At 41.5% G+C, this 17,069-nt stretch overlaps 1 protein-coding gene across 1 annotated transcript in view; it reads right to left on the bottom strand.

The window, feature by feature from the left end:
* Positions 1-17,069, bottom strand: part of THEMIS (thymocyte selection associated) — a 78,518-nt gene that overhangs the window by 37,690 nt on the left and 23,759 nt on the right. Inside the window, exons 3-4 of the mRNA XM_075708121.1 lie at positions 16,334-16,792; positions 11,071-12,116 (exon numbers count right to left, since the gene is read on the bottom strand). Coding sequence (XP_075564236.1) covers positions 11,071-12,116; positions 16,334-16,792 — 1,505 coding nt within the window. The remainder of the gene's footprint in view (positions 1-11,070; positions 12,117-16,333; positions 16,793-17,069) is intronic.

Raw genomic sequence — 17,069 nt, 5'->3', positions numbered from 1 at the left:
AGAATTCAGACTGATATTTTCATTTTCAAACCTGTATTTTCCTCCATCAGAGCAGTCAATGGAGCATCTTCCTTTCTAAGTAAGATCCAATTATAATGAGAGCTTGGATTGACAGGAAACATTATTATAACTGAATGAGCTGTCAAATCCATGATTAATAAGGTTTTTCATTTAGGTTCAACAATAGCAGCATCAGACCACTGGCATATTATTATTCAATAACTCATAACATTCATAAGAAGGTTTACTTTCCATTTTGGAGGGTAGAGGGAGATATTTTACATTCAGATGTTCATATGGGACAGAAATGGTTTCAACATTTCATGAGAGGATTTTATCTCTGTGTTTTCTGAAGATGCAAACTAACAAAAAGCCTTATGCAAAATCTAAGCCTGCTGTTTAAGGACCTAGTTTTTGTTTTCCTCCCAGCTTCCATATCCACATTCTTATTGCTTGAACCATGAGAACAGAGAGGGGATATCAGTAGTGTAGGAGGTTTGTAGCCTGGGTGTCCACATCGTTTGAGTAGGAGGCAAACCAGGACCTCTACGGTCCGTCTCTGTTCAGTGAGGTGCAAAGCAGCAAATAAACAGCACATATTTCATGTTAACCACCGTGTGTGTACCGTGTGTGTACGAATTTTAAAATCATTGAGTGTGGTTCAAGCAGAGCAGACTTCTTTTACAGTACACTACTATTCATTTTTATGGGAGAGACAACAAGGGCAGGATAGTTATGAATTAGGATATTCACAAGGGGAAAGGAACATATTTACAAAGAAAAAGCCTCCCCCTCGGAAAAGCCTTTTTATAACGAAAATGCAATTCCCTCCATCCTACATAAATTCTACTTTCCCTTCCCATTTCACAGCTTGATAGAAGATAACTGGATATCCCATTTTTCTGTTTCACTAGTTCTCAATTTCACTTTCCTAGCCTACCTCCTTAATCCGCTCTTCCATCCAAATGGTGGTGCTGCTCCATCACTGCAAGTAGTATAAATGATTTGGCTGTAAAAGCTGTGTGCTAGGGTTGACTTCGAAAAATGGCCTTTCAGTCCAGCATTCATTTATACATCATCAGTTACATCCCACTACTTTTTATCCAAATATGTTCTATCAATAAAAATATATATATAACCCATACTGTAGCGGTTTCTTTTCTCATTTTTTCCCCTTGTTGACACCTTGCGTGCTTGCACAAACTAACTTTTAACATGCAACTTTTAGTTTAATGTTATCATCTGTCAAAGTCCCACAAACTGGAGAAACTTATGGAGGCATTCTAAGAAGTGTCTGAGTTTCCATCCATAACCCTTCATGTCTTCAAACTAACTGCTACCTTCTGTAAGCTGCCAGGTGAAGACAAGGCTTAAGGTACTGGATATACCACAGCAGATGCAGAAGGCAAGCACAAAGGCTAATGTCTACTATAAGAATAAACTGTGAAGTGGTTACAAAAGCCAAGCTTACAAAGGTGTTAGTGAGCCTCAAGGTTAACACCTTGCAATATTAAATGGGACAAGTTCACACCTTTCATCTTTCTTGTTACTTCCTCTTTCAAATATCCACACTTCAGAAACCAGCCATCCCAGACAAGAGTCACCTGCTCTTTGCACATCTTCTGTAAATTAACATTCAGTTGAAAATTGTTAAGCAAAGTTAAAATGTACTAGTGTCCAGGAATTTCATTGTTGTTGTTATTTTTATGTTGTTACTGTTGTTCCTGTCGGGGTAGCCAATGCACAAAATGCTGCATAGATACAAAAATGATGCTTGTCTCTATAAATATCCAAGATGTGAATACGAAGTATTGTGTCCCATTTCATAGACAGAAGAGACAGCTACATGAACAATTTGCCACCAAGTAAATGAGCGTGGATTTACAGCTCATTAACTACTCCATGGCAACTGTCTGTGTGGTTATTGCTCCTGAGTAAATGTGAGGTAGCTCTGACCCTTACTGAAAGCAAGGCAATGTATCTTGCATTTACCTGAGATTCAGCATCCATATAAAGTAACTAATGAGCTGTAAATCCACACTCTCTCTTCACACATGGCAGTTTCTTCATGTATCTTGAGGCAATGATATATATGTGATTTTTCTGGTGTCACCGAAGCAGTATGTGACAGAAGTGGGAATGTAAACCAGACCTACCGAGCTCCTGCAAACCCAACTCCTCCCATGGCCAGAATTTTCTTGTAGAGCTGTTGTTCAATTGCTTGGCACATCTCCCTTCAAATGAGAGCAATTCACAAGCAAACTCAGCCACTCTTTTCCTCATTAATACTGCAGAACTTGCATATTCCACTGATGTAAAACAGATGGATTGGTAAAAGTAGCTTCCACATACAGTTTCCTCATTTCACACATAAAATATTATTTACTTTTTCAAAGACTCCTAAATTTAAAGTTAAAAAAAAAAAAGTGAGGCATTGGGAATAGATTTATCCTGTTTTATTTATCAGATTGTGACTCTAGCTAATCTAGAGTCCAATTTACTGCAGGGTCTAAGAAGTCTAGTCACCGTGTTGTCCACCAGAGTGGTGCATGACATGCCACAAACTAGCAAAAAGGCTTCTTTCTTTTCCTTTTTTCCTCCAGTGACCCCTATCAACTGATACTCTACTGGACTCCATCACACTCCTTCTGGTGGACCACTGATACAAGCCACTGCCTACAGTCATAGCAAGCCTGAGATCCTTGCTCTGATTTTTCAGTGGCACCATGGAAATCACAACAGAATAGAACACCCTGTGCCTCCTCAAACCCCTGGTTACTTTCTATTAAAAAAAGAAAAGAGGAAAAGAAATCCATGGGAGGAAAATCTGAACCACAGCATCACAACATATTGCCATTTAAAATATTTACCAGTCATATTATTTCATGTCCTGAGGTAGAACAAGAACATAATGCTGTTAAATACCTTGTTCAGTGTAAATTATACACATCTATCCATAAAGAAGGGAAATTAATTTTCTCAGTACACACACTAAATACATTGTTTTTCAGTCTTTAAAAGCTCCCTTATATAATAATTATAAACCTCACTATTCATTTTATTATCACCATGCTTTTTATGTCATGTCTATGCACTAACACTTTCAAAAAGCAGAGGGGGAAAGCCCAGTACTTGGACTGTCTTTACGAATTTTAATGGATTTGATGAGTCTCTCCACAGCACTCTATTTCCTGATAATCACTCAATTCCTCACTGCAAGGACTCTCTGGAAAATGTGAGTCATGCCTACAAGTCCTTTGGGATTTGATCCTGCTGTCATACTGACAGCAACCCTCTCATTTCATTTCATGGGGCAGTATATTTCAAAGCATAATCCCAACCTTCTGGGATGCTTCCAGTTCTGGGATGCCCAGCTCTGACAGTACTGCAAAAGCTTGAATTTCATGAAGGAAGGCGTAATGTAAATGGGAAATGTCAGTGCTTTCTTTTACGTTGACCGCATACAACACTTTAGTGACTCTGATTAGCATCCTTCTTTTCTTTTCTTTCTTTTTTGCCAGAGGCTGCATTAACATTAGTCGATTAAACAGCGCCTGTAAACATCCCTGGGCTCAGTTTCAGCCTGTGCCAACTAGTGCTTTCCCAAAGAGTTCCCGGGTGTGATCTGGGTGTTAGAGCACCCCAAAGCCCCCTCCCAGTAAGCAGTTTGCAAGCAGCCCCACAGATATGAAGATTAAAAGGGTTACTAGCAGAGACATCAGCCACCTCATGCCAGTTGGCCCTCAGAGCCCAGAAAAGTCCCTGAAGATGTTTAAGCAGGGAGGGAGTCCGAGAGCCTGGCAGCTGCCTGGATTCCCAGCAGCTGGCTCTGCGGGAGCCTCTGGAGCTCCAGGCAGGTCGCAGCCGGTCCTGCAGGTGGGCGTCGCAGGGGTACAGGAATTGTGGAAATTCATTGCGGTGTAGATTAACTCTGGCCAGTTTAAACTGGAAAACTCTTTGGTGACTTCCAAACAGACCAAAATACAGGTAGCACTTCAAAAACCAGCTATCCACGAACTTAATTTTCCAACCTTCTTGTTGTGAGGAGAAGAGCAAATGATAGAGTGCAGCCTGGAGAACAGCGTTGTGGGAAGTCAGTCTGCTTGGAACCCCAGCAAAAAAAAAACCATTTCAGATCCCCACTCAAATTATATTTTTAGAGAGTTATTCTGCTACAGTACTTACTAGAATTTTGGATTTTTTTAAGACTTTTTTGTCCTGCTTCATAATTATACATAATTACACGCTTTTGTTATGTTACGTGTTTTGTTATGTACTTTCTGCAAGAGAGAAAAAATGTGCCAGCCAGTTCTCCCTTTACTGACATCAATGGCTGTTGGCTCAAACACCCCGTGCAGGATTTTTCTTCTTCTTATCAAGGGTTCCATATTTCCATGTGGTCCAGTTTTTTATTTCTTCTGGGCATCCTTTTTATTTTGAGATTTCTCTTTGTTCTCCAAGTAATTCATTTTTAGCTCTAAATTAAGCAATTTGCTTTTAACCAGTTGGCATTTTTGTCAGTCAGCATGTCCAAATGTTCATCTGTACCTTCTTTAATTTCATGTACTATATCAGCATTTCCTGTAGCAGTAATGGCTTTCTGCAATGAGACTTATACCTCAGACTGCCCTGCTAGTTTTTCAGGCAATTATCTACTGCCTGTCCTTTTGGCAGGCACATTGCTATCTTCCCCATTGTATTTTGGTTTTGAGAGTAACATCAATTCAGAGGAAGTGCCTACTACAGACTTGATGCTTCTCTGTGGAAATTTTAAGCTTTTAGTATTGTTTAAAAGAGAAAGAGGTCTTAATGCCAGCTCTCCATACTGAGAATATCAGGAAAACTCCATTTATTAGCTGGGGCTTTAGGATTTCCAGCTCCTCTAACTCCTTCCTTTTGGTTCATACAGAGTCCATAGGGCACCTGGCAGTTCTTGTCCCCCATCATCCAGATTAGACTGCTTCTCCAGCCAGCATTGCATGGTTTCTTTTGAAGAAAAACCCAGGACATGAGGTGGGATGGCACACATGCAGGCTTCAGTCCAGCATGATATCAGGATGCATATAGGGTTTCCAGAAAATGGTTATGGGCCCCCAGGTATGGACATAGCTATAAGGACCTCTGCGACAGAGCACCAATACAAAGTCCTTCAGGTTGGACTGTTCAACCTATAAGAGAATTAAATGGCTTGACACTTGTCAGCATCTACAGCCTGCTCCAGTTTTGCTCCTAAAAACCTAGCTGAAGACTGATGCTCTGCTGAGGTATGGAACAGGTGCTGCTGGGGAAGGAGATGAAAACCCATGTGTAACTTGGGATGTCCCTACAGGTCTTAGCTGATAATGCCTGTGGCCTTGGCTTCAGCTGACTGCATGAGAGAAGAGCAAGTGGGGAGATGTGCTGGGAAGAAACAAGGAAGAGGAAAAGACAAGCCTGTCTGAAAGCAGTAGAGAGGACTGGGGAACTAAGGTCATATAAGTTGGGGGGCAGATGAAGGGCAGATGACAAGTGCGGTGCTGGGGTGACCCAAGACCTGTGGGTCTGGGCAAAATCAGGCACAGGATGGGTGTTAGGAGGAAACAGACCCTGTGGCACAGTCTGGACACGGTGCTCGGAGGAGCAAGAAGCTGCAGCGCAAGGAGTTGGAGGGATTTGGGGCGAGGCTGCAGTAGAGATGGGATTTTGAGAGACTTCAAGAACTTGGCCACAATGACATGGGGTGGTCATTAAGCTGTAAGGTCTGCGCTTCCAGCCTTCCCATGCTATTTATTAGGGACTTACAAAACTGTTGGAAAGTGACAGGGAGACAAAGTACGTGGGATGTGGAGAAGGAGGGGGAGAGAAAGGGTAGCAGGTGAGACTCCAGGGAGAGAGAAATGTCTTCTTCAGTGGGGGCAGAGAAAAAGAGAGGAAGAGGAAGCATGGCTGCAGCCTCAGCAGCCACAATGCTGTACCTGTCAAAGAGAAACCCTCTTACATTTGCATATGCACATTTTTACATCTGCTAAGGAACCACACTTTCCTCCTTCATTTCTAGTGCCAAAAGATTATTAATTCCTGAAGTCCATTCTTACCTATTCCATGCTGGCTGTCCTGCATGCATTTTCTAATATGTATTTATTTAGGAAGGTTAGTTTCTTGCTCCACAGCAGAAATATTGTGTTAAATCTACTCTATAAAGGCCCTAAAACTATGAAAAATGCTCTGGAAGCAGAAAAGAAATAGTTAGGAGGAAGGAAAGGAGGCACTGCAGGAAAACTCATTTGCTGAAAAATGCAGCTTATGTCTTATCAATTTAATTCCAGATAAGTCTTCATTTTGCTGTGAAGACAGATGCGATAAACATGTTAATGGCAGATTTCAATAGTTCAGTTTGTAGAAGTGCAAAACCAGATGGAAGTGATCATTTTCTTTCATTTTAATTTTGAAATCAAAAGCAAGAAAGCAAGAAAGTTCCTGATATCGTAACACTGTAATGACTTTTTGAAGGATAATGGACCTTAACACAGAATGACGATTAACTATCATGCCCTGATACTTACTATTTTATTAAATACCAGTTTCCCTGGCTGGAATTCTCTCAGCTTTCTTGCCAGAGGTGAGCAGATTACTGCCTGTGAGTGACTCTTCCAGTTCCACATTCATAAAGGTATTTAGCAGCAATCCTAACTTGAAGCTGGTGAGTATTTTACTGATTCTACTGTTGTTCAGGCTAGAGAAGACAACTGAAAATAGCATCAGATGGAGCTAACCTCTCTTACTGTTTATCATGAGACAAATACTGCCTTTTTTAATTCCTTAAGCAGTGCACTTAGTGCCCTCAGGGTATTAGGATTATAGGGACTAAACTGTGGCCTTCCATGCCTTGATTACTGTTCCCCCAGTATTAACATGCACTTAGCAATATTTGGAAAGGGGTCTTCTTTGATTGTTTCAATTTAAAACAAAGCCATTGAGGGACATATATTAACACCTTCTAAAATCTGTAGGGTGTTTACTGCTTGAACTGATAGGCAAAAAGGAAGCTAGAAAACTGTAGCTGCTTGAATCCCCTTGAAGGGGAGGAAAAAAGACATAGCAGGTAAAAAGCCTAAGAAAATTTTAGGAAACCATTTTCAAGCCTCTTTTGTTCAGGGTCCCACCTGAAACCTTACTCTCAAGTTACTAAGTGAAAACTTGGTTCATTGTATTCACCATGGTGGTTCTAACTGTGGAAAGAACAGGCACATCTGGCTTGTTCTTTTTAAATGAATTTTAATTTCAAGAAGGTGAGGTCTTGACTGGTTCCTCCCATGGGAACTCCTCTCCAGGAATAACTTGGAGTGAGAGTGAGGTGCTTCATTCTCAGATCAGTAGCATTAACTTCTAGGGTTTTATTAGGTCATTCTCATTTTCGAGCTAAGCTCACAAATCAGAAACTGAAGGGCTTAAACTATTTACTTCAACATGGCAGTTAGAGCCCCCTGAGGACTTTATTCCAATGACTCCAGTTAGGAAAAATGTGGATTTCTTGTGAATGACTGCTTGTATCCTGCATTTTGCCATTAGACAAAGGGTATAATTGTTGTTTTCTCATTACTGTCCTCAGTTGGGGATGCTTGTGGGTAGAGGTGATTTGGTTTTTAGATAGATATGTGCTATTTGATATTGATATTAGATAGATATCTGATATCTGAAATAACACATTAATTTCATCATTCAACACATGTTATTTTGTTTCATTTGTTTAGTTTGCATATATTTTCTTGGGGTTTGTCTTTGTTTATTCAATTAGCAAATAATAAAAAATTGCAAACATATGTGGTCTGGATGTTTCTTACCCAAACAAAATCATCAGATGAGAGGGAAAGGAAAAGTCTGCACTGTACTGTAGAGGAGAGAGGAGAGATCCCCAGGCTCTGGAAGTGAAAGCTGTGTCAGCAGGAGCCAAGCCAACTTAATTAGCCCTGTGAGGAGACTGGGCAGAGTGCTTGGTTAATGCAACTATATTATATTTGAGAATTCATCTGTTGTCTCTGGACTTTGCTGAACTGTGCAAACATCCATGTCTCTGCAGCATTGCACCTGGCACGCAGGCAGAGGCAGTTCTTGCACTCCGAGGTTCCAGTCCATACTGGTTGCTAATCTCATACAATTCAGTGACTAACATAACTGAAAGTATGGTGAAACATACACTGTATAGTCCTGCTCCTGGCCCTAGTGTTCCCTTACCAAGGTCAGGGAACAGCAGGCAAAGACAGCTGGAGCCTCTCTGCCCTCACAGGCTTGCTGTGAGCTAAGAGGCGATCAAAGCACAAGCCGTAGCTAGAGGTGACCCACCCTTGCAGAGCATCCTCAGGCATTGGCAGAAAACAGCCGGATCTTAGTCCTCTGTGGACTCATGCAGCAGCAGCATTTAATCCTGGAGCACCAAGCCAAGCACAGCTTCCCAGCTGGGGGGCAAGGAAGCTGTTCACCACCCTCCAGCAAGCAGCCAGATCTCCCTAAGCACCAGACAGGGAGCTGCCTGCAGGAGGAGCATGGCAATTCATGCAGCAATAAAACTTATTCCAGGCTGCCACCTTGTCAGGCTTAAGTTTGGCTCATTAGGATGTTCGTCTGTTACTTATGCAAATAAGTCTATGCATAGTCACAAAATATGCAAAGAGGGCCATTTATCAGTTTGGCACAATCTCCAACTTTCCGAACCCTCAGACATCCCTGATACGTGTAGAAGAAAATGCAGCCTCCCCTATCACCATAGCTGGCAGAGAGGCCGAGGCAGAGCCTATCCGCTACGATCCACATCCTCTCAGAGGATTCATGGTGCTCGGGATAGAAGAGATAATGCATCCTGTGCGACTTTAAACCTATTATGTTACAGCTCAGGATGTTTAATCTTATGAATAAGGGATCTCTTCTTGATTCACCTTTCCAGGGAAGGAGACTTATGAATCTGAATAACTCTAAGCATTCTGACTGCAGTTTATTATTTATTTATAACAAGCATGTGACAAAAAAATGTCCTCTGGAACAGTCTGTTTAAATGCGTTTCTTTGTCTGGACAGCTGCAGTCTAAGGTCGCTTTCACTCATGAATGTGCAAAGGAACCTCAGCTCATCCCTCTCCTGCACTTATTGGTCTCTCCTCACTTCAGGAAAATACTGTCTTCTGCACAAATCTAGTCTAGAGTCAGCATCTACCTGTTGCTCTCCACACACAGCCGTCAGTAACTGCCCGGGGGTCTGAGTCCTCCTGACAAGGGTACGGGGCTACCAGAAACACAACTTTAGGGAATTCTTCCCCAGTTCTGTCCCCCAGGCCAGTACCAGGCTGACGGCTTGACTGTTAGCTCCAGGGGCCAGTTTCTCATGTACCCTCCTTAGCCTAACAGGGTGGCTTATTTAAGCTGCTGCAAGGGTCACTGTACAAACTAGCAGAAAAGAAGTTTCCATAGTACAGGTAAAGACCGAAGAAAATGACACAGCTTTTTGCTCTATTACCCTTATCTGAGGGACTCACCTTACCCATTCACTTCTCCTATGGTCTGTTGTAACCGCCTCCCAGGACCTATATGGAGCTGTGGACCTGCCTGTGGTCTTGGAATTGGCACTGGGGGGGATGAACACCTCCAGCAGGCAAGGAGAGGTACTCACAATGGCTCCCCTTCCAGGGTGGTTACAGCTGGACCTTAATTTGATAGCAACACAAAAAAACAACTTTCCCTGAACCCCCAAAACATAATTCTATGAGTTACATTGCATTTAAAGTGCAGCATAATCACAATGCAGAGGCCTGAAAGTATTTCCATGTTTTTTCCTTCTTCTCCTGTGGGGAACTTGTATTTGCACATGAGAGCAACTGCAACCTAAGTTAAATACCTCTTGGACAATCTCTCTTGTTAAAATCCATCAAGGTGCCTTTCTTTGATTCTTTCAATATATGCAAGAAAATTGTGGTGGGTTGACCCCAGCCAGCAGCTAGACACCCACCCAGCTGCTCGCTCACTCCCCCCTGATATCAGGATGATGATCATCTCATCAGGAGAGAGAACAGTAAGAGCAAAAGCAAGAAAACTCATGGGCTGAGATAAAGACAGTTTAATAAGTGAAGGAAAGAGGAAAAAAAAACCAGTGATGCAAAGGCAGTCACTCACTACCTCCCACAAGCAGACTGGTGTCCTGCCGGTCTCTGAGCTATGACTACCTTCCCAGACCAACCACCCCCTCAGTTTTTATTGCTGAGCACGGCATTATATGTCATAGAATATCCCTTTGGTCAGCTGGGGTCAGCTGTCTTGGCTGTGTCCCCTCCCAGCTCCTTGCCCACCCCCAGCCTACTTGCTGGTGGAGCAGCCTGGGAAAAAGAGAAGGCCTTGACACTGTGGGTGCACTGCTCTGCAACAGCCAAAACACTGGTGTGTTATCAACGCTGTTTTAGTCACAGACCCAAACCACAGTATCTTACAGGCTGCTGTGAAGAAAATTAACTCCACCAACTCAGCCAGACCCAGCACAAAAATTAATGAACAAATGCACTGCCTTAGGTTAACCACAAAGAAAATTGTCCTAGAAGGGGTACTTCTTTTTTAACATCAAAAGCTATTCTAAAACAGCTGCCCTTTTTATTCTAAATCTATTTGCCACTTGGGTAAGTACAAAACCATGCAGTCAAAAATATCTATACAACTTGACTTTCTGCTTTCTGTAAATTTAATTCTGCCATTTCCAGCTGAGCAAAATTATCTTTACATCATGAAACATATGCTTCCCCTTAATAAAGATTTAAATACAGCCACTTCAAGTCTCTCCCTTCACTTTTTCATTGGTGCAGTAAAGGATTATCCATGAAAAATTATATGGCCAAGCTTTCTGCTATGAGTCAACATGGTTCTGTTGTTTTTCATGGATCAATTAACACACACCGGAGATTTTAGCCATTGCTGTCTATAATGGCTAATTTGCCTATTACAGAGAACTGGGAGCCATCTGTGTACATGCCATAAAGATACACCAGTGAAATGGAGACTGTATACTGACAGAACGTGACCTATGATTGTAAGAGATGCAAAGACAAGGTGTGATACCTTACCTTTGGAGCCTGTAGTACATCAGACACACCTTGCTTAGGTACCGCAAAACCAGGTTTTGGTGCAAGTGTTGTTGGCTTTTTGGGAGGCCTGGGTGGTGGATGAAGGGTTTGGTTTTCATATCTTCGCACCATATAGTATTGCTCTTCGCTGATCTCTTCCACTGTTGTCTTAGTCGCAGGAGGTACAGTTGTCTGGACATCTTTGCTGAGCAAATGGACTGACATGTTTAAGCGATATACAGGAATTTCCCAGCTCTCCAGTGGACTGCTGGTGCTGCTGATCAGCAAATAAGAGTCTGTGATTTCTTCTTCAAACTGCAGACCAGGCACAGCAGCCAAGACATCTTCCTCAATGGAAAGGTCCCTCACAGACACTTTGACATTAAAAGGCAAACGAAATTCTTTGCAAATCTCAGCAAGCTGGTATTGTTTCTTGTCATGAATCACTTCCACAAAGCCACCTTCCATGTACATAGGGAGGAGCACTTTCTTATAAGCATCACTTAGTATTTGTTCACAAGCTAAAACGTCTATGACTTTCTTTCTTCCCTCATACAGAACTTCACTAGTCTGGCATTGCTGAACTAGAAACTGGTCTCCAACGGAAACAGAAAAAAGCTCTTTATGAGGGGAATCAAAGGCTTTAGTTGCTACAACATGAAGCTGTTCCTTTTCACTTCTTGCTATCTCTAAGTCATAGGCAGTGGGAAACTCCCGAGGTCTTCTCTTGAACTTTCCTTTGTAGCTCGTAGGGATTAAAAAATGTCTTTTGGGGGAATCACTTCTGATCTCAGAGGCTAGGACTCTTGTTGCCTGGTACTTTTTGTAGATGATAATCTCTTTCCCTGTAGGCAATAAGTTATAAGGTTTTTGACTTCCTGAAGGCCCTTCCATTATCTCAGCAACCATAGGAAATTCCTTGCTTGTTCTCTCAAATACATCTTCCAAAGACAATGGCTGAAGGAAAGAGCTAATATCATAACAGTCTGTTATATCCTTGACCTCGACATCTAGATCTGAGAGGATATGAACTATGTCCTTTCGAACTGAAAAGAAAAAGAAATACATTGATTTTTGTTTTCATACTGACATTGGAATAAAATATACGTGTCCTGTTGGCCAGATACTAAAAGTACCTTCCCTAAGGTGTGCACCTCCATCTGTTAACATGCAAAATTAACAAGGCCAGTCAAAGTCTAACTGTTTTAATTTGAGATGTATGGCTATCAGATATGCAGAAGACTTCACAAAGGAAGGAAGAAAGAAACAAGAGGAGGTGAGAACAAGGTATCCAAGTGAACGTGAGTTTAGGAAAAAAGAAAGGGAAAAAAAAAAAATCTAGTTCACTATATTTCTCACAGCACCTCCAAGTTTAATCAGCTATTTACCTTATCAAACTCTTTTTCTTGAGTACAAGATGTATTTCTATTCTTTTATTTCATAGTAACTTATGGTTTCTCTGAAGAAATGGGTAGGGGAACATTTTTAATGAATAAATAGCATTTGAACCCATTAACACTTGCTGTTGCTGTGGCAAATCTGAGAGAAATAAGATATTTTGGTATTTATAATAATAATGAAAACATCTGTAATTATTAGAAAATAATATAACTTTAAAAAAAAAAAGGCAAAACCTTTGTACAACAAAGTCTAAGTTTATTGTTAATGAATGAAGAAATATCTACTACAGTGGTCCTCTGTGGAACTCTTGCATCTTCTTCTGCGGCATCTGGTTTTATTCACAGAACCAAGCCATTGCATTTAACAGTTTGTCAGGGAACAACAATTCTTTTATCACAGAGGAACTTGCAAAAGTTTGGAAGCAAAACTTCCAAGTACAAAGCTGACTATGCAATTAAGGCTTGTTTAAGAATGTGGCTCCAGATCAGTGACATCACAGATCACTGACCAGGGCAGTAAAATTTAACAAGCAAATAATATTTAATGACTCTTTTCAATAAGACTTATTCTGCATAAACCTGCACACAAAGATAGTATAACCTGGATTCACATTTCCTTGTAGCAGGACATGCCAGTATTTTATACCTAAAAGTCGGTATCAGATGTATTTTATATGATAGAGTTTTATGACAGTGATTCAGGATCTGTTTATTCCAGCTCTCTTTTTGTCACATTGATGCCTTCAGGTGACAAACATCCTAAGCACCACAAGGGAAAGTCAATGAAGGAGGAATGACTAGTGAAAATTAAAGTTTTCTATGAGCATTTGGGGGAGCTGCACTGTATTTGACTTGCGTGGCAATGTTTTGATAGTGGGGGGGCCACAGGGGTGGCTTCTGTGAGAATCTGCTAGAAGCTTCCCCGATGTCCGACAGAGCCAATGCCAGCCAGCTTCAAGATGGACCTGCCACTGGCCAAGGCCAAACCCATCAGTGACAGTGGTAGTGCCTCTGTGATATTTAAGGCGGCGGGGAAAAAACCTGCACAACTGCAACCAGAGAGAGGAGTGAGAATATGTGAGAGAAACAGCCCTGCAGACACCAAGGTCAGTGAAGAAGAAGGGGAGGAGGTGCTCCAGGTGCCAGAGCAGAGATTCCCCTGCAGCCCGTGGTGAAGACCATGGTGAGGCAGGCTGTGCCCCTGCAGCCCATGGAGGTCCATGGTGGAGCAGATATCCCGGGGAGGACCGGGATATCCCCAGATAGCCCGGGGAGAACCCCACGCCAGAGCAGGTGGATGTGCCCGAAGGAGGCTGTGACCCCGTGGGAAGCCCGTGCTGGAGCAGGCTCCTGGCAGGACCCATGGAGAGAGAGGAGCCCAGGCTGGAGCAGGTTTGCTGGCAGGACTTGTGACCCCGTGGGGGACCCACGCTGGAGCAGTCTGCTCCTGAAGGACTGGACCCCGTGGAAAGGACCCATGCTGGAGCAGTTCATGAAGAACTGTAGCCTGTGGGAAGGACCCATGTTGGAGAAGTTCGTGGAGGACTGTCTCCTGTGGGAGGGACCCCACGCTGGAGCAGGGGAAGAGTGTGAGGAGTCATCCCCCTGAGGAGGAAGGAGCGGCAGAGACAATGTGTGCAGCCCCCATTCCCCATCCCCCTGCGCTACTGTGGGGGAGGAGGTAGAGAACTTGGGAGTGAAGTTAAGCCTGGGAAGAAAGGAGGGGTGGGGGAAGGTGCTTTTAAGATTCGGTTTTATTTCTTATTATCCTACTCTGATTGGATTGGTAATAAATTAAGTTAATTTCTCCAAGTTGAGTCTGTTTTGCACGTGACGGTAATTAATGAATGATCTCTCCCTGTCCTTATGTCAACCCACGAGCTTTTTGTTATATTTTCTCTCCCCTGTCCAGTTGAGGAGGGGGAGTGATACAGCAGCTTTGGTGGGCACCTGGCATCCAGCCAGGGTCAGCCCACCACATCCACACATAATTTGTTTATTATTAAGAATGAGAACTATAGAGGATTCCTGCCCACAGCCTATGAAAATGTAATCTGCTATCCCTCTTATCAGGAATCTTTTTTATTGAATTGTGGATAGTATTTCTCATACTTTATCTTGTGTCTATTTATAGTTCTTCTAAAAATGGTGAAAATCCATTTTGCATGGCCCACAAGAAAGTAGTTAATCACGTACCATGAAGCCTACTTTTCAAGTTTGTATTAAATAGTTACTTAGGACATAGTCAATGCTTCTTAAATGTTGAGCACACTATGAAACATAAATGGGCATGAAATAAAACCAACAAATACAACTCTCATTGGAATATCTGATTGGAAGACAAGTGAATACCAAATATTTCTGAATCTTCTGAAAGCTTTTTAGAAACATTAAATTCTTATTGATTCTGCATATATATCTAAGTGGGTATAGGAATACACCTAAGTGAATCCAGCTTCAGGAGATGGGCTAGATTCCCAAATCTAGCTAGAGTTGTAGAAAATGAAGTATTTTATCTCATGAAGATATACTTCCCGAACTCACATACTAAATCACATAGCAAGCACAGCTGAATATCTCACGACAAGCCTTTAACAACTATAGTATACCGTGCTAACAATCTCTGCTCACTTTTATTTCTTTCTCTTTTATCCGTTTACTTACATCATTCATTAGAGAAATTTCAACTGTGAAAAGATTTCCTGCTTCATGTCCTCATGAACGACATATTTCTATGAGGATTTCATTTCTATGGAGCTCACTGGTCTGTTTCTAGTCAAGGCAACAGGCAGCAAAACCTTCCCAAAAGTTAGCTTCCCAAAAGCTCCTATCCTGCAGACTTTAACAGGATGGGTGCATCAACAAGTAGAATTGCAATGAGTTTCCACCTACTGCCTGGGCTGTCCTCAAGCAAGGTCAAACATTTTAGCTCAAGCTGGTTTTTTGCTTAGGTAGGTATCTCAGTTCTGAGAGGGTATGCTATGCATGCACACTTGGGTCATTACTGCAGCTCGGCTATTCAAGTCACCATAACTCAGGAGAATTTCACTGTGTGCTATTCACCCTTGCACACCTTCTAATTTTATTCCCGTGACTAATTTCACTAAAAGGTTTAAAGTAAGGCATAAATATTGACATTGGTAAGAACAGAACGCAGCAGTTTCAATGTTTTGGTGGAACTAGAACAGTAATAACGTGCCATGGACAAAATAATTTATTTTTTTAATAAAAACTTGTAACACAAATTACAGCTTTTAGAGATATTGCTTTTCTAATATCTTCCTGTTTCCTCAAATCTAGGGGTTTCAGAAATTTTCCATGAGTCTTCTCTGTTTATATTCTACTGATATTTGTTTCTGCAATAGGGTAAAATAATATGGCTTTGGTTTCTGCATCATCCTCATTCTGAAAAATAAATGGTAGTTGAGTGTGTTACAACATGTATGTCTATAGTCTTTTTCTTCCTCCTAGCCATAGCCATAAATTATCAAGTGGCTTTTCCATGGCCAAAGTCTGAGACACAAAGAAAGAGAATCTGAGAACTGAACAGAGTTCCTAAGCTTCACTTTTTCTCTGTGCAATATATTTTCTTTCCAACAATGATTTAATTGTAGTTTAATTGCCATAAAATGGCAACAGAAAGAAATGCAAGTTACTTACTGAGTTAACAGCTGATGAAGGAATATTAAAAGGAAATATTACTTTTATCTTTCTTCACTTTGAAACTTGCATCAGTGGCAAATATGGGTCAGGAATTCATGACCAAACTGAATCCTTCCTGCCTATTTTAAGCAAATTTTATGTATTTAAGGGTACTTTGCTATGCTGAGAGAAACAGAATATTGACTTTGATTCCTACTTACATTTCATTACTGCCTGCACTTCATAGACAGGCGTGAGAATCAAGCAGCCATCAAAATTCTCAGGAAGTGGATTAGAAGAGTCCCATGTATGCAAAGGACTGGAAAGTTTGACAATCCGGTTTCTGCACTTAGGGATTTTCCATTCTGCAATCTCTTTTAGGGTATATATCTGGTCATCTTCACACTCATAGAATTTTCCTTCTTGTGAAAGGGGCAAAGTAAAGGAATGAGACTGGTTATTTCTGACCATGCCACAGTTCACAGCCATCGTTCCATTGACCTCTTCCACTGAGTTGAAGGTGATCTGCTCACCATGTTTGATAGTGAGGTTTGCCAGTTTTATATCCTCAGGGCTGTAGAAACATGGATGGCCAAATCTTTTTGGCCCAATAGAGACTTTTCTTGTAATTTCTTCGATGCTGACGTATGGAGTTTTATCTGCCACAACCTTATAAAGACCTAAGAACAGAAAACTTGCATTATAAAAAGGGAAATATATAGAGGAAGCCATGCCAAATTTTAGACTGTGAATGCAATAAAAATGGGGAGCAAAGCACATCGAACAATTCATAGCTGATAGTTTGGTTGCTAGAAATGTGAGTCTATAAAGATAATGTCAACTACATGATAGAAATCATAGGTGGCTGGAATTAGCCCTTCATAATCTGCAGGTAATTTCTGATATCCAAAATTTTTACATCCATGGTAAAAAAAGAAAAAAGTTATTTTCCTTGCT

The sequence above is a fragment of the Pelecanus crispus genome, chromosome 3 (genome assembly GCF_030463565.1).
Source record: "Pelecanus crispus isolate bPelCri1 chromosome 3, bPelCri1.pri, whole genome shotgun sequence".
Classification (NCBI taxonomy): domain Eukaryota; kingdom Metazoa; phylum Chordata; class Aves; order Pelecaniformes; family Pelecanidae; genus Pelecanus; species Pelecanus crispus.
This window is presented reverse-complemented; position numbering and strand designations above follow the sequence as displayed.